Raw genomic sequence first — 22417 nt, 5'->3', positions numbered from 1 at the left:
CACCACCACCGCCACCCACCCCCAGCCCCTAAGCAGGCCAAACTCCGTGAGAGCAGAAACCATGTCTGACCTCTCTGCTGACCTCACAGCACACAGCAGTGTCCAGGATGATTTGTTGACAGCAGCTGAGACTGCGGAGTTAGAGAAATGATTTGGGCCGGAGGTGTCGGGAAGATGTCAGGGCTGGGCAAGAGCTAAAAGGCAGATTCGTCTAACATTTATGAGCTCTTTAAGGCACCAGAGGCTTTCCTAGTCACCACAGCCACTACTTCCTCCTGCCACTCAAGAGCTGAGTCTTGTCATTCCCATTTTACGCTGAAGGAAATTCAAAGAGGTTAAGCTTGTGCTCCAGGCCACGGTGCCAGTGAGCGGTCACACCAGGGTTAGCATGAAAGACAGGGCTGAGGTGCCTGTGGCTGGGGTGAGGGGGGCCGTAGCTGGCTGCTAAGGGCGGGGGGGGGCAGAACAGCGTGAGTCTGGGGTCTGGGGCTGGATCTGAAGGCCTTCCTGAGCCATCTCACTATTCCCGACACTGCCCCCCAGCCTACACCCCCTTCCCCCCAACTCTCTCCTCCGGAAGGAGCCGGTTCTGACTCAGACTCATTCCAATCGATCATCAAGGTGATCCGGGAATGAGCTCAATGAGCTCGGAAATAGGAAGGAAACCTCTCTCAGATTTGGCCTCCCACGGGCTCAAAGTCCTGGCTCTTGCACCGGAAGGAGCCACTTTAAGGATCTCCCTAGGGATCCATGACCAGAAAGACAGAGGATCCGGTTCATAGCAAGTGTGACCAAGAACCTTGCAGGCGGGCTGCTGGATCTCCACCTCATGATCTCCCCCCAATCCCCCCACCCGTCCCCTCTAACTCCTTGGGGGGGGGGGGCTCTTTTACCCAGAAAGCCAATCTAGTTTGACCTCTCCTTCATGAGCCTCTCTACTAGTATGTGTCCACTGGCATCCTGGGACAGGGAACTGTCACCCTTCAGACTCGGAGTCCTTGACCACCCCCCATCTTGGACTGCTGAGGGCAGAGCTGTGTCTCCCCTCTCTAACTGGGCACTCTGAGGTCTGGAGCTGTCTTCCCCCTCTGACTCTGACAAGAGTGCTCCTACAAGGAGGCAGGGTCATTTCCAGTTACCCTCCTCAGACCCAGGGCTGCCCCAGGGTGGCACCTGTGATCCACTCTGAATCCTCTTTTTCTGTAGCCCAAACTCTGTCTTAGTCCCTAGAAAAGAGCTGAGAAGTCCCCTGCCCCCCGCGACCCTTAACTCCGGCTGCCCTTCCACCCAACCTGGAGGCTCCTTTAAGACCAAAGGGATGGGGGTTGCATCAAGTCAGACACAACAGCCCCATCCTCCCCCTCCCTCACAGGCCAGGTTTCCTGCCATTGACAGCATCCCAGCTGGGCCCTGCCCAGCCTCCATGCTTAACCCCTTCACAACCAGATCTCAATGCTAGGGGCCTGCACATCTGTAAAATTAGGTGAATAAAAGTACCCCCTTTCACTGGGTTGTTTTGAGGATTAAATGTGTTAATCACAGAACAATGCCTAGCATATGTTAATCCTCCAATAAAAGTTAGCTGTTAAAAAAAAAAAGTTAACTCTTAGTCTCATTGTGTGTTTGGATGGATCCTTTCACATCTCTAAGCCTCAGTATCCTCCACTGTTAAATGGGGAAGTAAAACCCCCTACTCCCCAAAGATTGTCCCAGGGATGAATTGTGAGCATGTAGATAAAAAAAAATTTTTTTTTTAAGATTTTATTTATTTGACAGACAGAGATCACAAGTAGGCAGAGAGAGAGAGAGAGAGAGAGAGAGAGAGGAGGAAACAGGCTCCCTGCTGAGCAGGGAGCCCGATGCGGGGCTCCATACCAGAACCCTGGGATCATGACCTGAGCCGAAGGCAGAGGCTTTATGAAGGCAGAGGTTTTAACCCACTGAGCCAGCCAGGCGCCCCTAGATGAAAATATTTTGCAAAGATAGATAACATAAGAATGCAATATGGAACTATCGTGGACCAATAAACAAACAAACAAAAAAACCCCAAAAAACCTTCCCTTGACTAGGTGATAAAAATCTCTTACCAGCAAATGGGCCTCCTGGTTTTTCAAACTCATTACCTTACTTGACAGGCAGAGGGTGCAGCATAAAGAGCAGTGGTTTCAGAGTTGGGTTTTGGCAAGATCCCATTTCCTCATCCATCAGGTGGAGTGGTCACCCCTACCGCCCCGCCCCCCGGAGTTCTTAGGAGAAACAAAGGAGATCCAAGAGCACAGGTGTGAATGTGCTTTGCAAACATTAACAGTTCTACAAGGGAAGGAAAGGGGTTTGTGGAAAGTGGCCAGCTAGGGGTGGGGCAGGGGCCTGTTGGGAAGGGCTTTGAGCTTTGAGCTCTGGGTGCTGCAGGTTACTGGAGAGATAGGGAGAAATTACCCGACACCAGCACTGTGGGGACAGGGCTCCGCCTTGAGACATGAGATGTCACCTTGAGAAGTCCCCAGTGGGGCAAAGCAGAAAGGAGGCCAAAGACACGGGCTTGACCCGGGAATCATCCCTTTATCTCCCTCTTCCCAGCCAATCCCATTGGCCACCAGAGGACCTTGGGCAGAGGCACCTCCAATGGGCTCCAAGGTGACTGTCATGCCAAGACATGACATGCTAGGACAGACATGCCCTGCACGTCTATCCGCAGCACCAATGACCCCACCCTTAGGCTGCAGATTCCTGGCCTCACCCCTAGGGAGAGCAGGCCTGCCACCCTCCACACACCCCAGCCAGGACAGGCCTAAACCTGCTACAGAGGAAAACAAGCACAGCCTGCTAGAACCCTGCTCTGCCTTGTCTTTTAACTAAGAGGTTCTGCCAAGGCCTAGCAGAGGGGGCTGACCCCACACTACTAGCATATCCCTACCCCAGGCCTCTGGAGGGAGCTAGGGAATCAGGAGACCTTGTTTGGGTCCTGACTGTACCCCAACCTCGCTGTGCCTCCCTGCAAATCACCTAGCCTGTCGGGGCCTGTATGACCATCTATAAAATAAAGGGTCTGGACCTGGTCTGAAGGTCCTCTCCAGTACTGAGACTGTGACCAGGAAGGAGTTAACTGGAGACCAGGCTCCAGGTCAGGAAGGCAAGGGTTAATCTGGAGGGGCGGGGGTGGAGGCTCTCTCTCCTTTTCCTGTGGAGAGTGGAGTTTGGCTGCCACCAAAGTTACTTCCAGTCCTTACTGTCCCTCCTGCCCTTGTCTGGTCCTGCCCTGGGACCCCTGCTTCAAGCCTAGCCTCAGTGAGGGCACAGAGGTGAGTGCATCCCGAGCCCAGGGCTGGGGTGGGAAGGCACTCGGGGACCCAAGGGCAGGGAGGCTGGCACCAAGCCAGTGACCAAGTGCTTCCCACCCTCCCCCACCCCACCAAGTCCAGATCTGAAGCTATGGGCAAAGTTCAGACCACTAACCACAGGACTGGGAGAAGGTGGGCAAAGGGACGGAGGGCACAAGGATGTCTGCCAGGCTTCTAGGGCTGAACATCTGTGGTCAAGCATCAGGGCCAACCCAGGAGGCAGGGAAGAGACAGTGGATGGCAGACTATTTTAGTCCCTGTGTTTAGGGACTTTTTATAGCCTTGCTGCTCAGGGCTGGGAAGAGGGAAAGGGATGGGAGGATACCCATAAGGTCAGATAAGCACAGTGCCCTCTTGGGACCTTGGAATCGGACCCACTGCCTGGTATAGTTCTTGAGAGCCAGGAGGGAGGTCATTGCCAAGCTCTCCTGGCTGCTTGCGTTCGCAGTCACCAGTCACCAACTACCTATGGACTGACTTACTAGACACTAGATAGGGATGTGTGTGTGTGTGTGTGTGTGTGCACACGTGTGCACACACACACACACACACACACACGCTGGAGTGGGAGGTTTGGCAGGGTCTCTGGCCTCCCCCTATCCTGGCAAGTTCTCTTCTTTTGTGGCCTCCTGACTGGAGGTCCCTTCAGCCCCCAGAACTTCTGTGTCCCTTTCAACTGAATGGAGGATTCAGGGACGAGGGAGCGGGGTAGGAGGGGTTGTGCTGAGCCTTGTGGGTGGCCCATTCTCTTCCTGCCAACAGCATCATCAGCTCTTGATTTACAACCCCTCCTGGTCCCCTTCCCCAGTGGCAGAGGGGAGGTGGCGGACAAGAGTCACGGGGTCTCAGGATGAGAAGAGGACAGAGACCCTGAGGGCAGATTGCTGGGAGTGCCAGTTATTGGGAAGAATTTGTGGAAGGAACTTTTTGTGAGGCAAAGGGCCCAGGTCTAATGGAAAGTGCTTGGGATTATAGCAGCAAGAAGAGAAGCAAAACATGAGAGGGACAGAGACAGGCCATCTGAACTAGTTCTGCACTGCAAGGCTAGAGACCTGGGTTTCAATCCCAGCCCCTACCTCTCAGTAGAGACCTGAGCAAGCCCTTTCCTCTCTACCAGTTTCCTTTTCTGTAAATGGAAATGCAGAGGTAGGCAAGGTGGTGTTTACAGGCGGGCACTGTGGAATTCCCTTGGCAGGGGTACAGAGGTGGGAGGTGCCTGGGTGAGATGACCTGGTCGCCACCTCTCTCTTTCCCTGTGGCCCAGCTGGGACTGGGCAGGGCAGTTGGCTGTGATTACCGGAGGCTCCTACCCTGTGGTTATATCCCTGACCTCGGGTGCTTGGGGGCGGGAAGGGTGGGCCCTGCTGGAGCCAGCCTGTGGCTGGGGAGCCTTCTTGTCTTGGACTCAAAGTTGCTGGGTTGGGAAGAGGTATTTTTTCCGGTTGAGGCCACTTTCGGGAACTGAGCCGGGACCAGCCCCATTTCCTTTTCCAAGTGTCCCACTTGCTGATGCTTGCTTGGCATGGCTCTAATGGCCAGATTGGGGCACCCTCAAAGGAGCATGTTTCTGGGTGGCCAGGGCGCCCCTGCTCAATGTCTTTGAGGGATGGGGGGAGGGGTAGCCTGAGCCTCTCTGCCCCTTAAGGATGGTACCGGCTGATTTGGATGGAGGAGGGGTGGCTGGCTGATCCTATTCCCAGGACCGACGGCAGGAGAAGTGACCATTCCTCTTTCCCTGCAGGCACCAGGAAGCCCCGGCCAGTTACTCTTGGCTCCTCAACTAGCTGCCTACTTCCAGTGGCTTATGGGGTACAATCCTGTCCAGCTCCGCTGAGATGATCCTGGCCTCTCCCTCCACCCCGTCCAGGGGACGCACCCCCAGCGCGGTGGAGAGGCTGGAGGCCGACAAAGCCAAGTATGTCAAGACCCACCAAGTCATAGCACGACGCCAGGAGCCCGCTCTGCGTGGGGGTCCCGGACCGCTCACCCCGCACCCCTGCAATGATCTGGGGCCCCCTGCATCGCCCAGGATGCCCGGGCCCGCCCGCCGGAGCAGCGGCAGGCGGCTGCCAAGGCCTGACTCCCTCATCTTCTACCGCCAGAAGCGGGACTGCAAGGCTTCGGTGAACAAAGAGAACGCCAAGGGCCAGGGGCTGGTGAGGCGCCTCTTCCTAGGCGCCCCCCGAGACGCCACCTCGAGCAGTCCGGGGCCAACCGAGCGACCAGCGGCTCCTGGGGTTTGGGCCGCGCCCCAAGATGCCCCGGAAGCGTCAGGAAAGCGGGCGCTGTGCCCTACATGCTCACTACCCCTGTCGGAGAAGGAGCGCTTCTTCAACTACTGCGGCCTGGAGCGCGCGTTGGTGGAGGTGCTGGGCGCAGAGCGCTTCTCTCCGCAGAGCTGGGGCGCCGACGCCAGCTCCCAGCCCGGAACGTCGCCGCCGCTAGGCTCTGGGGACGCCAGCGACTGGACGTCCAGCGACAGCGACACGGATCGCCCGGGCGGAGCTGGCGGCGGCGGTGGCGGCGGCGGTGGCTCGGAGGCGGCGGGCTCGGCGCGAGACGGGCGCCCCCAGGTGTCGGTGGTGGAGCGCAACGCGCGCGTCATCCAGTGGTTATACGGCTGCCAGCGCGCCCGCGGCCCGCCGCGCGAGTCCGAGGTGTGATCGCGGCCGCTCGGGAGCGGGCTCCCGGGGAGTCCGGGGTCCCGGGTCCCGGGAGGGCTAAGGGGTGGACGCAGGGCTGGACCCGGGCACGGGCAGGGGCGCCCTGCCTCTGAGGCGCCGGGTGCCTTTAGGAAAGACCTTCCCTCTGGATTCTTGGTCCCCCCCCCCCCCCCCCCCCGTGAACCTTGGGAGGATGGGACAGAATGATTCAGAAGGCCCTTCCCAGAGCAGACGACCGAGGGGGAGGGGGCAGCTACGTGGCTCCTGTGGAGGCCGGATCTGGGGAGAGAAGCCTGGGGTGGGAGATCGGAGAACCTGCTGAATAAAGCCAAAACGTTATTTAAAGGAGTCGTGATGTTGGCTTAGAGAGCAGCTATTGAGGAAGGGGGCGGGGCGGGCTTGCGCCGAGTTACGCGCCTGGGTTTTTGGAATGCGAGTTCCCGACTCACTGTGTGACCGTGGGTAAGCACTTAACTTCCCCGAACCACAGCTGCACCCCTCGGTGATCAAAATATCGTTGAGATGGTCATAAAACGCATGGCAAAGTGCCCGGCATATAGGAAGTGTTCGATAAACGACAGCCACTAAAACCACTACTGAATCAGTACTAACTCCATTATGATCATCTCCACCATCGACCCCCAGAGGTCGGTCCAGGCTAGATCTGGGAGCCAGGAATAGCATGTTTGGGGAGTTCTGGGGAGGGGTCTGCTCCAGAAATATAGGTCTGCTAGTCGGAAAAGGACCCCATTCCCGGAGATTTGCTGCCCTCTTTGGTTACTAGCTATGAATGGGCTGAGACAGGAAAATTCCAGAATTGAGGACAATAAAGGAAGGGACCATTCAAACCAGGACTTTGATCATCGGCAGCCTCACATAGGGCCACTGTCTTCCTTTCCCTCAAAGACACACAAGGTCATTCGATTGCCTCCAAGTCCACATCTCCAAGTCTTTGCTTAGGGTCCTCCTTCCTTTGCCTGGGCTACCTTCCCCTTTCCACTCATCCTTCTAAGATTACATGTATTCATTCTCCCTCCGAAATTCCTGAACTCCCCAGTTGGCCTCATCTCCGAGCACCCAAGTACAGCCTTATTTTTGTGTCTCAACTTGTCACCTTTTGTGGGACCCGCTGGTCGGTGAGTCTCTGACCTTCCCCCAGTGCAGGGACGGTGCGCGTAGGAGGGCCACAGGCAACGTTTGTCGAATTAAAAGAGGCTGAACAAGGTGATGGGGGCCTGTTCTCTGGGGTTCCCCAGTTTCCTGGAAAGTTGTATCCTAAATCCGACACCAGGGCTGTCTCGTCATTTTCTCCCTGTACATTTGTGGGGGAAGGGAGTGAGGGCGCTTTGAGCTGGACCTGCCTTGAGGTTGCCCACCCAAAAGCAGTCATCCCCGCCGTCCAGACAAAGGCACGCGGTCACACGGGGGGTCGGGTCAGGGTTTTTATGGGAGTGGGGGAAGAAAGGAGGGGGTGTCCAGCTGGGCCGGCCGACTAGTCGCCCTTGGGCGCAGCCTTCACCCTCATCTCGGCCAGTTTGTGGGTGAGAAAGCCCCACTTGAAGCCGGCCACGTTGTCGGCCTCCCCCGGCTCGGGGCGCTCGGCGGCCTCCTCTGCGGCTTCATCCCCGGCTTCGGGGTCTGGCTCCGGGTTGGGTTCGGCGCCGCGCAGTATGGATGCCGCTGCCGCCTGCTGCTGCTGCCACCTGCTGGCGAACGCGTCCCAGAATCCCGGCCCGCGCGGCTCCACCTCCGTCGCGGTCACTGCCTGCGAGGGGGACCGCGCCGCCAGCGGGCTGCGGGATTAGGACGGGTGTCACCGGCCGAGAGGCCCGAGGAGAGGACGAAGAGGGGAGACAAGGCTCAGGCGCCAGTAGTGGGACAGGAGGAGCCAGAGGGAGGTCAGGTGACGGAGGTGGGGCGGGAGACTGGAGGTCCGCGGAGGGCTCAGAGGCACAGGGAAAGGCGGCTGGGGTGAGACAGTGTCAGAGGATTAGGTGAGGGGTCTGGGAAGAGGGGACTGAGACCACGATTCCTGGGAAAGAGTCGGGGTCAGGCGTTTAAGAAAGACGGGGAGAGGAGTACAGCCAGAGGAGGGAAGAAAGCCTGAGCCGTGGAGTCTGGAAAGCTGTGGGAGGATCCCGGACGAGGGGCGGGGCCCAGCGACGGTTGGGGCGGAGTCAGACTCTGGGAGAAGGGGTCCGGGAAACCAGGGTTGCAGCCCTGGGGAAAGAGGCCGGGCGGGGGCGAGCGCGAGGGTGAGGTTCTGGGATGGAGGGAAAAGGGGACTGGGAAAAATGAGGACACACCGGAGAGAAGGACAGGTGGAGCGACCCAAGGAAATAAAAAAGGCCTAGATGAGGGGTTAGTGGGGAGGAGGACTGGAGGGGTGGCAAGGCGTGTGGGGGGAAGGGCAGTCAAGGAGCGATGCTGAGTCTTGAGGTGGGAGCCTCAGATCTGAGGAGGAGTCCTTGGAGCTCTGGGAAGGACAGGGGATGAGCGCCAGGAGGGAGAAAGGGACCCCTGGGGAGGGAGAGATGGGTGGGTCAGGGGGACCCCCAGGGGAGAAAGGAATAGGGGAGTGTCAAAGAAAGGGGGTGTGACTGGGCTGGAGGAAAGGGCAGAGAGGGATTGTGTGCCAGAATGGAGCTAGGAGAAAGGAGCTGCCCTGGGTCCTACCCTACCCCCAGCATCAAAGCCCTTCTAAGTCAGTGGTTTCTAACTAAACTAGTGCCCCTCAGGTCCCCCCCACCACCACCCACGAGCAAGCTGCAAATACAGATCCCAGACCTCAGCCCAAACCTGCCGAATCAGAAGCTTTGAAGCTTTGAAGGTCTGGCACAAACTCCCTAGGAGGAGGAGGGTTTAGACCAGCACTGGGAACCACTGGTCTGGACCACCCTCTGTTCTGAACACCTAAACGTTCTCTCTTCTGTTCCTCAATTGTAGGGAGAGGACCCCCCCCCAACCATGCGGATGGGGAGGAGAGAGAGTATAAAGTACCTTTCTAACACCTCAATTCCAACAGCCCTTAAAGTCCTCCTGAGATCTGACCTAAACTCCAGATATGTCGACTTGGCCTCTTTCCTGACAAGAGAAACGGAAACAGCCAGGAGCTGGCTCTCCCCCTGGCTCCCTGGTCAGAAAGATAGACAAATAGATCAGAAGGAAAGGACATGGGGACGTCAGGCCCAGCCCAGCCCCCACCAACACGCACGTACTGGTCCGCACAGGGCTCCGGTGGCAGTAGCTTGTCCTCATCTTCTTTGTTAAACAGAGACGACATTGTCAGCCAACCTTTCACCCCAACCCCCTGAACCTGGGAGGAAGGGGCTGGGAGTCAGGGAGGGGGTCACAGCAGCCTCTGCCAGGCGCCCCGGGGCTGGGGTGAAGAAGGGAAAACTCACCCGGCGGGCCAACTGTGACATGGAATGGAAAGCCTCTTCTGCGGGTTCTGCCGGCTCAGATTCCGCTAACGCTGGGTTCCCTCTCTGGGACACAAGACCCCCTCCCAGCATGAGAGAGGCCCCAGAGAAATGAGACCTCCCTCCCTGACTGCTAGCCTGGTATGCGCACTCCGGCACCCCAAACCCTCCCACCTAAACACCCATCTCATCCACTCACACAGCCCGTAAATCCAGACAGGTGGCCCTCTACATAAAGCCACAAGTCCCATACCTTACCTGGATAGTAGACCCCTGCAGACAACCTTGAGCACACACCTGCTCACCCACAGACACATCCACACGGACCCAGAAATGTGCGGACAAGGGCATGCATGCCAATGCAGACACACCTGTATGTAAGCAACCCCACACAGCTATACCTCTTCCCTTGTGCTACATGTACATCCTGGGAGGCACCTCTACAAGAACATGTCCTCAGTTACCCCATTCACACCTGTACACTTACACCAATGCAGACCGCTGCCTGGAGGCCCACCCACAGCTCCTTCCACCTCTCCACCCCTCCACAGACACCAAGGCCGAGACGTACACACAGGATAAACATAACAGCTGACAGTGCCTGCACAGAGGGATCTCCGGAAGAGACTTATGCCCCAAATCCACACACCCAAAAATCCCTATCTCCAGTTCACGCCCACCCATACAACTTCATGAACATTCTGCACGGACCCCAGTCCTCATACCAACCCACAGCTACTTCTACACAAGCCCAGCCTGGGACACCCACCTGTCTAGACAGATGCTTCTTCACACTGACACACACACACACACACCCTTACAGAAATAGTTCCTGACCCTGCAACACCTGTTTGCACAACTGCCATATATCACAGCATCTGGATGGAAGACTGTTCCCAGCTTCAGAGCTTTTTTGATCTTTAATGTCAGGACAAAGGTGGTCCAAGTCAGCCTCTGACCTGATGCTGCAATGGTGACTCCACGTCAAGTGCTGCTTTCCCTACTTCCAGTCCCATAGGACTCACTTCCTCTCAAGGCAAGCCATCTGCATTCCGCTGAGCCCTGCCCACTAGAAAGTCGTGTCAAGCCCCATGTACCCCTGGTGGCTACTGTCCACTGGTGCTGGAAGGATCTCTTCCATGCGGTAACCCTTGAGATCTTTGGAGACAATGACTATTCTTCTGGTGGTCCCCAAATCTTCTCCCTCAGTTTTCTTCAATACCCTGGCTTTCTGCACCATGCCATTTGTCATCCCTGAATGTGCTGCTGGCTTCTGCACAAATGTGCCCTTCCCCCATAGCCTGTCCCTTGCCCTTCCTTGTACCTTTCACACCTGCTGCCCCTCTTCCAGGACCCACCCAGCAAGCATGGATTGTACCCACCTCCTCTGCCAGGTCCTCCTCAGGTTCTCCACTTAGGGTCTGTAACACTTTGGACTTGTAGGTTTTCCAGAAGGCCTGGTTCATGGCTGCAGGGGAAACACACCTGGCACCCCAGTTCAGGCAGGCAGTGACTCAGTGGTCACCCAGTGGGTCTGGCTCCAGGAACTTGGTGAGGCCAGGAGCTTGTCCCAGGGATCAGGTGACTTCATTAAAGATGCACCAGTCTCCCCATCTGGCAAGTGTCCAGCAGGTGAATCTGATCCAGAGGAGTCTGGGGTGGGGATGGGACAGAGCTGGCTCCTGTGGCTTTAGTCCCTGGTCTTGACCCATATTGGCCAAGAATAATGAAGACATCTCCATGGAGGCCTCCTTCCTGGCCCTAGGGGTACTTGAATTTGAATTTGATCTCTCGGAATGGCTCCAGGAAAAATCTATTTTCATTCACAAAGTACATTTATAAAGTCTTTGGGCCCGAGACCCACTCTGGTGCTCCTGTGGTTGTAGTCACACCAGTTGTGCCCTAAGCAGGGCCTGCCCTAGATCCCTACTCAGCTGTGAACTGGATTGAGGAGGTCCTAAGGCCCCCAGCTGGCACCCTGGGCTTACATTTCATTGCTTTGTCTCGGCTGGAAACTGATTCCCTTCCCCAGGGATGCACGTGCACGTCTACCTGTTTCCTGGCAACAGGTTCCAAAGAGCTGGAGTCCCTGAATTATTGCTGAGCTCCTCTGGTCAGCCAGAAAGGCACCAGGTTCCGATGAATGGGGAAAGTCTCTCTGGCCCTCTCCCCATTCTGAGCACACAACACCTCAGCTGTATCTGCCTTTGCTGCCAGTCCATGCCTGGGAATCCAGGGCTCAGAGAAAGGGAGGAAAGATGAGAGGTCCTTCTGTGCGCACTTCCTCTTCCTATGAGAGCAGCTGACCCCCATTCAGTCTGAGGGCATGCCTGTGCACTGTCCTCCCCAAGGAGGAACACTCCTTGCTCACGGATCTGACTGGGGTGGATGAAGGATGGAGATCCAAGGGAATACGTGGGGAACGGTGAAAAGTGGTGAGGGCTTTGTCAGGAACTGGAACTATCTCAGGAATCTTTGTGGGGGCCAGGATCGCAAACGTACTCACTCTTACTCATTAATTCATTTATTCACATCACGGACATTTTTCAGCGCCTTCCAGAGATGCGCGAAGCACTTTCCCTCTCCCGACTGACCGCAGAGTCTAAGATCTGGGAAGAAGCTAGGGGTGATAGTGCCGGGGGATGACGCAGAGATGCGCTGGGCCAGGCAGGACGGGAGGGCAGGGACCGGAATCCCCCAAGGGCACGAACCACCCAGCCGCTCCCCAGCAATAGCCTCGCTCCGGTCCGATGAAGCCGCTTCTGGGCCCCGCCCCGCGCTCCGTCACTGACGTTGATGGCCGCGTGGGGGCGCTCAAGACACCAACAGCGCGAGTGACGTCATCTGAGGCGGTCTGGAGTAGCCTGCTCTGCCCCCGGGCGTCACGTAACGTCATCCCACAATCCGGAAGCTCCCACACGTGTGCGCCCGACCCGGCTCTGGGCGTCCTGGCCCCTCTGTCACCGGCCATGGGTCGCTCCCGCCGGACGGGTGCGCACCGAGCCCACTCCCTGGCCCGCCAGATGAAGGCGAAGCGGCGGCGGCCGGACCTGGATGAGATTCACCGTGAGCTGCGGCCCCAGGTTCCCGCACGGTCTCGGCCAGACCCGGGCCCTGAGCCTGACCCCGACCTGCCAGGGGGCGGCCTGCATCGCTGTCTGGCCTGCGCGTGAGTCCCGCCCCGGCCTGGCCTGGGGAGGAGGAGGGTAGGCGGGTCGGGACGCGCAGGGTCTCCTCTCGTGGGAACCGTGGGTCTCCTGGTTTCCCATCCCTTCGGGTTCGCTGCCAAGTGTCAGGAATAGCTAGGTTCAGGGAGAGAGGCATACCTGAGAGGCATCACCTCGCTCTTTTTACCCACCTCCCATCCCTACAGGAGATACTTCATCGATTCCGCCACCCTGAAGACCCACTTCCGATCCAAAGACCACAAGAAAAGGTATGAAGGAGTAAGGAGAGGACTGATGAACGTCTGGGCAGACAGGGCTTGCGTCTGGTCAGCTCCCAACTCTCATTCTTCTTTCTCCCAGGCTAAAGCAGCTGAGCGTGGAGCCCTACAGTCAGGAAGAGGCCGAAAGGGCAGCGGGAATGGGCTCTTATATGACCCCCCAGCGACTGGCAGTGCCCACGGAAGTATCCACTGAGGTCCCTGAGATGGACACAACTCCCTGACATGACCTGAGATGCAAGTCAGGAGAGCTGCCCATGGACAGCGAGGCAAGGGCTAGGCTGGGAGAGACTGTGCCAACCTCTCTTGGCCCTGGGCTTGGGGAGTGGAAAGCCTCACCCCCAATAAAGAAACTGGTTAGAGAAGATTTGCCTCTGACTCTAACCTCCAGGCCACTCCCCCTAGCTCCTGCCCCGGGGGCGGGGGAATGGGTTCTGCTACTTTTGTTTACAGGGCCTAGGGTGTCTATTCCCTATTTGGTCCAGCTTTGGAACCTACAGCCTTGCCTTCCCTCGGGGGTCCTGCATCTGAGCTGGAGACCCAAAGTGGAACCCAGGTCAGTGAAGGGGAGAGAAAGGATCAGGTTTATACTGTCCTGCTCCCATGAGAGCAGGGACTGGCCCTCAGAAAAGAAATGGGCTCCCGAGATTGCAGCCCCTGCTGAGTCATCTCCCCCAGGACCCAGGTAAGAGGCCACCTACTTTATCCTCAGGCCTGTGGCCGCCGCCGCTGCCCCACCATCTTCCAGACAGCATAGCAGGAGCCACCCAGTCCCAGGACAGCCAGCAGTGTAGCCACAACCCCAGCCAGCGGACTTCGGGGCTCTGCTTTCAGCTCCCCAGCTATCTGCATCTGGAGATACATAGAGGCTCCATCTGAGGGGTGGGTCAGTTGAGACTTCTGGGAAGGTAGAGGGTGGGAAGGAGCGGAGAAGGTACGGCTGGGTGAAGGAGATACGTGTGCCATTGCTGCCCCAGGGAGATTCCATCCCAATCCCTCTCGCTTCACTGCCCATCTGGGCCCTGGCTGCTCAGGCGGCAGGAAACGTGACAGCCTGGCTGCTGGGGGTGTCAGCCCAGCTATGGTAATGGAAAAGCGGGGGGTCGGTGGCCAAAGCCCTCAGCGAGAGGTACTTACCTGTAGTACCCGGAAGTAGCCCGGGGTCAGGCGTCGGAATCTCATGGTGGATGCCACTGGTCTCCCTGGCGGCCTGTGAGGTGGAAACAGGAATGAGGGGTAGTGGTGTTGGTGATACCCAGGAGCGGAAATCAGGGCATAGAGGTTTCTGACCTCCCATATGCATGAGAGCCATGCCTCAGAGGATGCTCACCAGTGTTTGCTCTCCCAGGTCTGGCAGGGGGCGGGGCAGCTAAACCTTTAAATCTGGTCCCTTCCCCCTCCTGCCCATCCTGCCAGCCTCAGGAACAGCTGTCAAGCGAGATCAGCATCAGGCCTGAGCAGCACCTCCCCCACTTGCCAGGGAGGCCAGGCTGGGTAGGCAGGAGAGGCCTTGCCTGGCAGCGCTTAGGAGTCTTAGACCTGGACCAGGTACTGGGAGGGTCTCCCCAGCCCTGGTTCCGGCTCTTTCCCTACCCCTCAGATGGTTGGATATCACCAGTCAGTCCTCAGCAAAGGAGGAGCAGAGTGCCTTATTAACTTCCTATCCTCCCAAACATGGGTAGGCCTTTTCGCTTGGTTTCTGTTGGATCAACGGCCCCTACCTTGGGGAGAGGCACATACCACTTCTTTCTCCAAGATGAAGACTTTCCTATTCTTGGCTTGAGGACAATAATAAAAGAAGATCAGTATATACTGATTAAGAAAGCTGTCCACGGTATGCTAAAAACCAGTGGCCAACCGTGTCAGGCAGTATTCTAAGCAGTGAACATATTTTATTTGGTGTTGACTATCTCCTAAAATGAAAAAAATAGCATGTGGCGTATCTGCCTATGTAGAGAATGGAAACTTTTACAGTTGTCCCCATTTGGGAATGGAAGAGAGAGAGAACGCCCTACTGTTAACCTTTGAATGTTTTACAGCAAATGTGTAGAAGTAACTCTTATAAACTCATAAAACTACTACCATTTACTCTACCCTTACCTGCCAAGCCCTACCAGATGCACAAAATAAAGGCAAGGTTGTGGGTGTGAGGCCCCCAGGCCTTTCAGGGGAGCAATTGAGTATGAGCGGTGAGTTCCTGTCTGTTTCTCCCCTGCAAGATTGCATGTTCAGGGAGAGCAGGGGCTGGCTGGCTCAGGGAAGGTGTTTGACTAAATCAGGATGGTGGAGACTGGGTCTGTGTTTATTGGGATTCCCCAGAGTGCCACAGGAAGGCTGTTGAAGGAATAGGCAAAAGTGTGAAAGGGGGGGTGCAGCGTGGAGCAGTGATGGAGGGACACGTGCTGCGCAGGGTGTAAGGAGGCATCAGGCAAAGGAGGAAGCCAGAGGTGAGGGCTGTGTTGCACATTTGGAGACTCCTGGGTCACCAGTGAGGGAGCAAGGCCTGCAGGGACCTGAGGGGACCTTGAAAGATACAGCCAACAGTCTGCATTCATGTTCGATGCCCCATGTGAAGGTGGGAAGGGGTCAACAGCCCTGGCCAAGGTCCAGGGACCTGGATTTGTATATGAAATTATTCAATGATGACAACTGAAACACACTATAAGAGCCATCCATAGGCCAAGAGCAGAATTTGGGTTTTAGGGCAAGATCATGACAGGCTTTGAAGGCATTGGGGCACTGGTAGGGATTCCAGAGTGACATAGAGGGCCAAGCCCCTCTCCACAAAATCAAAGCAATAATAACTCATGTGTTTCCTATGTGACAGATTTCAAAGTACTTTGAACAAATCTTCACTGTGCTAAGGTATAGATGTCCCTGTTTTAGATGGGAAGAAACAGGTTCAGAGAGGTATTGAGGTTAGTCTCAGTCACACAGCAGATGGAACTGATTCTGTCTGATTACGAAGTAGTCCGGGGAGTCTCCTGGCATGGGATGATGATGATGGTGGTGGTGGTGAGGATGGTGACAGTTCTAAACAGTATGTTTCAGACTTGTTCTAAGAGAAAGGGTCTTAACTGGGATTCAGAATTCAGGGGAACCATAAATTTGGATGGGAAAAAATGTTACATTTTTCACTAACCTATAACCAAAATTTACCATTTCCTTCTATATGGATTGACATATCAGTAGTATCTGTGTCTTTGTCACCTATTGAAATCACAGATATTTTCATATCAAAATACAGTTGTTCAACGGTCTCAACATTATATATGCTCATGACTATTTCAAAATCGTGATAGTTACTAGCCCACTACTAAATCACACTCTTTCAGACTCTCCTGCTACGTAGCCACCATTGATTGGGCAGCTGTGGCCTAGCAGAGGATTTGTGACCAAATGGTGAATCTACCCGTTCTCTCGATGGTGACCCAGGCTTCCCCATTACGCTCCTGCATTCCCTATGCTTAGTTGTTAACTGATAAATACGTGCAAAAAGGTGAATCAAAGACCACCCCACAGCTGAGCGTTCTTCTAGGTGAACAGCATGCTGATATCGTTACAAAAGGAAAATTTAAGTCTTATTTAATGCTAATAAACACATTACTATATCATAAATTTGTGGTGTTTTTTTTTTAAAAGATTTAATTTATTTGACAGAGATTACAAGTAGGCAGAGAAGCAGGCAGGGGATGGGGTGAAGCAGGCTCCCCACTGAGCAGAGAGCCACACATGGGGCTCGATTCCAGGACCCTGAGACCATGACCTGAGCCAAAGGCAGAGGCCTTCACCCACTGAGCCACCCAGGCACCCCTAGGATTTTTATTTTTTTAAGTAATCTCTACACCCAGCGAACATGGGGCTCGAACTCACAACCCTGAGATGAAAAGTTACACACTGTACTGATTGAGCCAGCCAAGCACCCCAATCATAAATTTGTGTCTAGTTTTGTTTTAAGATTGCATTTATTTGCCAGAGAGGGAGAGCACAAACAGGGAAGCAGCAGGCAGAGGGAGAAGCAGGCTCCCCACTGAGTAAGGAGCCTGATGCAGAATTGGATTCCAGGACCCTGGGATCATGACCTGAGTCAAAGGCAGATGCTTGACTGACTGAGCCACCCAGGTGTCCCATAAGTTTGTGTTTTAAATATATTTTGGTTATAATTCTCTTCCTTGTAAACTTCGGCAATTTTAAAATGTTTCCAAAAGCACTATTCTGAGAAAGCGTAGAAAGCGTCCGTAGCTTTCATCAGAGTGCCAGAAGGGGTCTGTGTGCCAAAAAGGGGGGGGAACTAAAAACCCCTATTCCAAAAAGTTTTAGAGCTATTAACGCAGGTACTATGCACAGCAGCCCATTTTGCAGTCCAGCTGAGGCTCGGCAGCTAAGAAGCTGCGGAGCTGACATTTGCAGTCGGGGCTCTGGCTCCCTAACCTCTCTGTGCTTTGCTGCTGCACTCCCTGCTCACCTTTCTTTTTCTTTTCTTTCTTTTTTTCTTTTTTGAGAAGCCTAAAGGTCAAAGGGCAGTTTGGGACGGGATCCTTGGGTCTTACAGCAGGGACACCGCCTCGGGTAGGGATGCGGAGTAGCCAGAGGACGCCTGGAGGGCGGGGTAGGAGGCGGGCCAGTGGCAGGCCAATGGAGGTCGCAGCGCCTCACCTGGCGGTCCAAGTTGGGCCCAGGTGTGCCGGTGGCTCCGCCCCGCGCCCGGCCCAGGTCCCTCCTCAGGCCGGACTCCGCGGGCGGAAATTCCTGCGCGGGCGGGACCCGGCGGGAGCAGATCCCAGCGGGCGGTCTCGGCCATGGAACCAGTGGCGACCTGGACCCCCGGGAAGGTGGCAGCTTGGCTGAGAGGTGGGCCTGGGCAGAATCGGGCTTGAGGGGCACTGCGAGGGGAGAGGGAAAGGAAGAAAGGACGAACCAGGTCTGTCGGTTAGTCAACAAGTCATGTATAGACCGTCTGCCAGGTACCCGGTACTGTGCTAGGCAGAAGGATCGGCGGCATGACCCCGGGGGCCCCGAGAACTCAGAAGGGGTCTCCCGGCGCCCCAACAACGCCGGTGGCGGCCAGGGTGGCGGCGGGGAGGCGGAGGTGGTGTCAGGAAAACAGAGAGGCGGCCCCAGCGCGCCTCCGCCCACTCAATCTCCTTTATCTTCCCTCGGCCCCAGGGCTCTGTGGGCTGTTCTTAAACCCATTTTTCAGAAACGGAAACTAACGCACTGAGCCAGGAAGTGATTTCCTTGGGCTTTGGAATAGGCCCGGTCCTCCTGTCTTTTCCTTTGTCCCACCTTGAGGTTCCCAGTGAAAGAAACAGAAGGCCCAGCCAGACCGAAGGGGTTGGCACAGCCCCACCCTGGGGGCCTCCAGGGAGGACATGCTGACCAGCGTCAGTGAGCCCCAATGGGTGGGAAACGGCCCAGACTGCAGTTAGGAGAGGGGAGGGGAGGGGAGTCCTGACAGCCTTTCTGGGAGGGAAGCTCCCAACGGAGTGGAGGGGAACGGAGGACTCTGCTGGCAGGCTCAGGGCTCAGAGCGACCAGCCCTTGGAAAGCAGGAATTCAGGCCTGGAGTCAGACTCCCAGGCCGACCTCCAGGCCCCTCCCCTCCGCTCACCAGCTCTGCGACCAGAGGTCTCAGTTTCTCCATCTCTAAGATGAGAGAGTCTGCAACTATATCATGAGGTAGACAAAATGAGACAATCATGGCAGGAGCCTAGCCTGTGTGGCTCAGTGTAGGAGGCTTTGGGGAGGAAGGCAGAGCAGCAGGGTCACTGCACAGGGCAGAGGGGCTGTCCAGGGGCTGTATACCTGGAGAAACAGGTGTGGGAACTCGCAGTCCAGTGTTCTTAATGTCACCCGGGGAATGAAGGAGAAATATTAATGACACTCACACTCCCTGGTGATGGAGCCTGACTTGGAATGGAAGGAATTCCTTCAAAGGGTGAGCAAGCTACTTACTCCTTTTTTTTTTTTTAAGATTTTATTTATTTATTTGACAGAGATCACAAGTAGGCAGAGAGGCAGGCAGAGAGAGGAAGGGAAGCAGGTTCCCTGCTGAGCAGAGAGCCCGATGCACAGCTCCATCCCAGGACCCTGGGATTGTGACCTGAGCGGAAGGCAGAGGCTTTAAACCACTGAGCCACCCAGGTGCCCTGCTACTTACTCTTTGTATCAGTTTGCCCACCTGTAAAGTGGGGATGACAGTAGTCATTACCTTCTACACTCAGTGAGCACCAAATATGTTAACATGTAGATCGCCCTTGAAATTTTGCCTAGCCCATAATAAGCTTTTAATAGATGTTATTCCTATTTTTGGTCTGCCTTGTCTACCCTGTGCCAGGCATGGGCTAGAGTTCAAGATGGACAGTTATTTATGGCCCAGAACTTGAGTGGCAGTGGGAGCAGGAGAGCCCTGGACCCACCCTGGGGAGTTATGGAAGGCTTCCTGGAGGGAGTTGTATTAAAAAGGCAGGTAAAGTAGCTAGAACCACCCAGGCAGAAGAAATAGCACATATGAAGACCCTGAGGCAAAAGAGCATTCCAGGAGCCCCAGGCAGTTCGTGCTCTGGATCTAAAGTATTGAGTTCGAGGGGCTGTGGCAGGGGGTGAGACTGGAGAGGCAGGTGGCGGCCTGCTCATACAAGGCCTTGTAGGTCAGGGGAAAGAGTCTGCTAATGATATAATCGGAGATGTCACTGCCGTGATCCAGGGAATGGGCCAACCGCTTGACATGCATCCTGTCATTTGGTACCCACTGGATCAGAAAATAGGTGCTTACATTACTGCCATTTCCCAGCTGAGGCACAAAGCAGTTATGTTACTCACTCAGTAGTCTCATCTGTGAAATGGGCAGAACCCAGCCTGGGTCCCAGGATTGTGGTTAGGAACAGATGGGAGAGAAAGGGACTTTGTGGGAGTGAGGAAGTGGACTGAGAGTCCACGGCAGCCCTGTCCTCCCTCCAGGCCTCGATGACTCCCTGCAGGATTACTGCTTTGAGGACTGGGAGCTGCCCGGGAAGTACCTGCTCCAGCTCTGTCCCCGCAGCCTTGAGGCCCTGACTGTGTGGCCTCTCGGCCACCAGGAGCTCATCCTAGAAGGGGTGGAACAGCTCCGGGCCCTGGTGAGTGAATGAATGGTGGCCACGCTGGCCGAGAATGGGGGGCTGGCCGCTGCCAGGAGATAACCTGCCTTTTTTCTGGCCCAGAGCTCTGGGCTGCAGACGGAGAACCTTCAGAGCCTGACAGAGGGGCTGCTCCAGAGGACATATGCTTTCCAGAGCTTAGTCCAGGGCCGCCTGGAAGGCTGTGCCAAGACCCCTGCTGATGTCCTCAGTGCAGCCGTGGAGCTGGTGCATGAGGCCCATACCCTCCTTTTCTGGCTCACCAGGTACCTAAAACCCTACTGGGGAGGGGACCCTTCTCATCCTTGACCTCCTCTGCGGCCTGGGAGAGAATAGAGCTAGGCTGTTGTTCAGATGTTGTAGAGACGGGCAAAGAGGTTATTTGGTCCATGCAAAGGCACTGGGGCGCCTGGGTTCCCATCCACCCCGCAGCTCGTAATCATAACTGTCCCGACACTGCATGGAGAGCTTCTCCACTCCCTTCAGCCGCTGCTGCTGGTCCCACAGATGCCAGCTCAAATGTCACTCCTCTGGGAAGCCTTCCTGTTGTAGGTTCTCAGAGCTCCCTACATCTCACAGCGCCTGGAGTTATATCATTATTGATGTAATCATGTGTATAAGGTCTACCTAGTCCTTAGAATAGGGCGTGGCACATCCTGGGTTCTTGACAGATGAGTCCTGTGCTAAGTTTTAAGCTCTGTCGATGTATTAGTTCTCTCCTTTACCCCAAGCAAAACCCGCCAGAGCAGACATCCCCCCCCCACCCCCACCTCCCGTGTGGCAGACCAGTAGTTGCCTATGAGTGGTTCCATGACTGACTGGTCATCACAGCCCCCTAACCACTGTCCTTACCATCCTTACCCCTGCCAGGTACCTCTTCTCCCACTTAAATGACTTCTCGGCCTGCCAGAAGATTGGGGAGTTGTGCGGGGAGCTGGGCCAGGCCTTGCAGGAGGTAGGAAAACCAAGGGCCAGGCTTGGCCCAGGCCGTAACAGACCAAGTCAGGCTAGAGCTTTTTATAACCTGTGAATCAGCACAGGATGGCATGTGGGGGTTGGGAAGAGACAGAGGCAGGAAGAAAGGAGGCCTGGCCACGGGGTAGGGGGCGATGGGGGTGTGGGGTCTTCTAGCTGGCAGGGGCGGCTCAGAAAGTTCGGCTCTGGGGATGGGGGTGGGGGGGGGAGGGTATGTATGGTGATTTCTGGGGCTTGGCATCAGCTGAACGAGACCCTGGAGCCAAATGTCTGAGGCCTTGTCATTCTGGGAAGAGACCAGCATTCAGGTCACAGGGAGGGACCACTGCAAAGCCCACCCTGCCCTCGGGCAAAGCCAGTGCTCCTGCCTCAGGGAAGGCTGTTGCCCTCTCTGCTTCCAGGACAGTCCGGCGGCCGAGAGGGAGAGCAAAGTCCTGAGGATTGTGAGTGTGGCTTCAGTTGAGTGGGGGGGGTTGGGGTGGCGGTGGGATGGGACTCAAGGCTCAGCCTCCCATGCCCCCTCCCCCAGTGCAGCCACGTGGCTGGGATCTGCCACCACATCCTGTGCTGCAGCCCCCAGGAGCTGCTGGAGCAGAGGGCCCTGCTGGAGCGCGTGCAGCTGGACGACCCTTTGGTGAGCGCTGACCTCTCAGCAGCCTTGTCTGGGCCCTGAAATATGGTTCTAGGAGCCCCCGGAATGCTGTACTGTTACGGCTGGGGTCTTAGGTCATTAAGTACTTTCTCCAGTCCTGGGGGGCTTTAGCTGATGTGGTCTCAGGGGACACATTCCAGCCCTAGGACACAGATGTGGCAGGTTAGGGGACTGGGGAAAGGACACGGACTTAGTTGCTTTAAGCTTTGACTGGTTGAAAACACCAGAGCCCCCAGCACTGCCCCTGTCCTGCCCCAGCCCTACTGATCCCTTCAGGAGGGCGGCTGAGGATCTGAGACCTCATTAGTGAGCAAGCCCAGCCTCCTCCTGGCCCTTATTAGAGGAGGCGCCAGGGGCCCAGAGAGGAGTGACAGGCCCAAAGTCACACAGCAAGTTGGGCAGCACCTACCTGGAGCCAGCTGTCCCCCCAGCTCCACCCACAGAATACTCCTGGCCCCCCAGCACTCAGTGACTACAGCCTCTGCTTGGGCAGGGCCTGGAAATCCACACCACCAGTAACTGCCTGCACTTCGTGTCCCGTGTGGGCCCCCAGGTGAGAATCCTACGCCCTTCTCAGTTGCCCGCCCCAAGGCCCTACTCTCCAGTTGAGCCCGCTTCAGGCCTGTGGAGAGTGAACCCCATAAGCCCCACCCCACATACCAGGTCGCTGCTGACTCCCGGCTGCAGATCCTGCCTGGAGACGAGATTGTCCAGGTCAATGAGCAGGTGGTGGTGAGTGAGGAGGAAAGGGATGTGGCTGTTCGTGGCGGAGGGGAGGTGAGGGTGGGGGGTGGGGTGGGGGGG

The 22417-nt window shown here is 56.2% G+C and overlaps 4 protein-coding genes across 4 annotated transcripts; 3 read left to right on the top strand and 1 right to left on the bottom strand.

The window, feature by feature from the left end:
• Positions 1–3195: 3195 nt before the first annotated feature.
• Positions 3196–6071, top strand: LOC116863217 (protein FAM110D). The gene is made up of 2 exons (XM_032850708.1): positions 3196–3299; positions 5080–6071. Exon 2 carries the CDS (start codon positions 5174–5176, stop codon positions 5999–6001), a length of 828 nt encoding a protein of 275 aa, XP_032706599.1. The 5' UTR covers positions 3196–3299; positions 5080–5173; the 3' UTR covers positions 6002–6071.
• Positions 6072–7461: 1390 nt separating this feature from the next.
• On the bottom strand, positions 7462–11156 carry LOC116863218 (uncharacterized protein C1orf232-like). Its single transcript, XM_032850709.1, has 4 exons — positions 10806–11156; positions 9406–9489; positions 9220–9317; positions 7462–7794 (listed from the first exon to the last, which is right to left on the bottom strand). Exons 1-4 carry the CDS (start codon positions 10887–10889, stop codon positions 7494–7496), a joined length of 567 nt encoding a protein of 188 aa, XP_032706600.1. The 5' UTR covers positions 10890–11156; the 3' UTR covers positions 7462–7493.
• A 1140-nt stretch (positions 11157–12296) lies between these two features.
• LOC116863216 (zinc finger protein 593) lies at positions 12297–13233 on the top strand. The gene is made up of 3 exons (XM_032850706.1): positions 12297–12592; positions 12797–12859; positions 12951–13233. The coding sequence occupies exons 1-3, from the start codon at positions 12393–12395 to the stop codon at positions 13090–13092; spliced, it is 405 nt and encodes a 134-aa protein (XP_032706597.1). The 5' UTR covers positions 12297–12392; the 3' UTR covers positions 13093–13233.
• Positions 13234–17485: 4252 nt separating this feature from the next.
• On the top strand, positions 17486–22390 carry LOC116863219 (connector enhancer of kinase suppressor of ras 1-like; the record flags this gene model as incomplete). Its single annotated transcript, XM_032850710.1, has 8 exons — positions 17486–17719; positions 19829–19986; positions 20071–20252; positions 20857–20941; positions 21363–21404; positions 21491–21595; positions 22107–22166; positions 22277–22390. Coding segments are annotated over exons 1-8 (798 nt in total), but the record flags the coding sequence as incomplete, so codon positions are not given.
• Between the last annotated feature and the right edge of the window lie 27 nt (positions 22391–22417).

Source organism: Lontra canadensis, unplaced genomic scaffold, assembly GCF_010015895.1.
Source record: "Lontra canadensis isolate GAN:19392208 unplaced genomic scaffold, GSC_riverotter_1.0 scaffold717, whole genome shotgun sequence".
Taxonomy (NCBI): domain Eukaryota; kingdom Metazoa; phylum Chordata; class Mammalia; order Carnivora; family Mustelidae; genus Lontra; species Lontra canadensis.
Note: the sequence above shows the minus strand (reverse complement) of the source record. Positions and strands in the feature narration are given on the sequence as shown.

Bases quoted from the DNA above. Each gene is read 5' to 3' on its own strand.
- LOC116863217 (XM_032850708.1), top strand. From the start codon at position 5,174: ATGATCCTGGCCTCTCCCTCCACCCCGTCCAGGGGACGCACCCCCAGC.
- LOC116863218 (XM_032850709.1), bottom strand. From the start codon at position 10,889: ATGAACCAGGCCTTCTGGAAAACCTACAAGTCCAAAGTGTTACAGACC. The intron at 9,490-10,805 runs GTGGGTACAATC...CTTGTGTCCCAG, and splicing joins AGGAGGACCTGGCAGAGGAG to AGAGGGAACCCAGCGTTAGC. The intron at 9,318-9,405 runs GTGAGTTTTCCC...CCTTCCTCCCAG, and splicing joins TGTCACAGTTGGCCCGCCGG to GTTCAGGGGGTTGGGGTGAA.
- LOC116863216 (XM_032850706.1), top strand. From the start codon at position 12,393: ATGGGTCGCTCCCGCCGGACGGGTGCGCACCGAGCCCACTCCCTGGCC. The intron at 12,593-12,796 runs GTGAGTCCCGCC...CCATCCCTACAG, and splicing joins CATCGCTGTCTGGCCTGCGC to GAGATACTTCATCGATTCCG. The intron at 12,860-12,950 runs GTATGAAGGAGT...TCTTTCTCCCAG, and splicing joins TCCAAAGACCACAAGAAAAG to GCTAAAGCAGCTGAGCGTGG.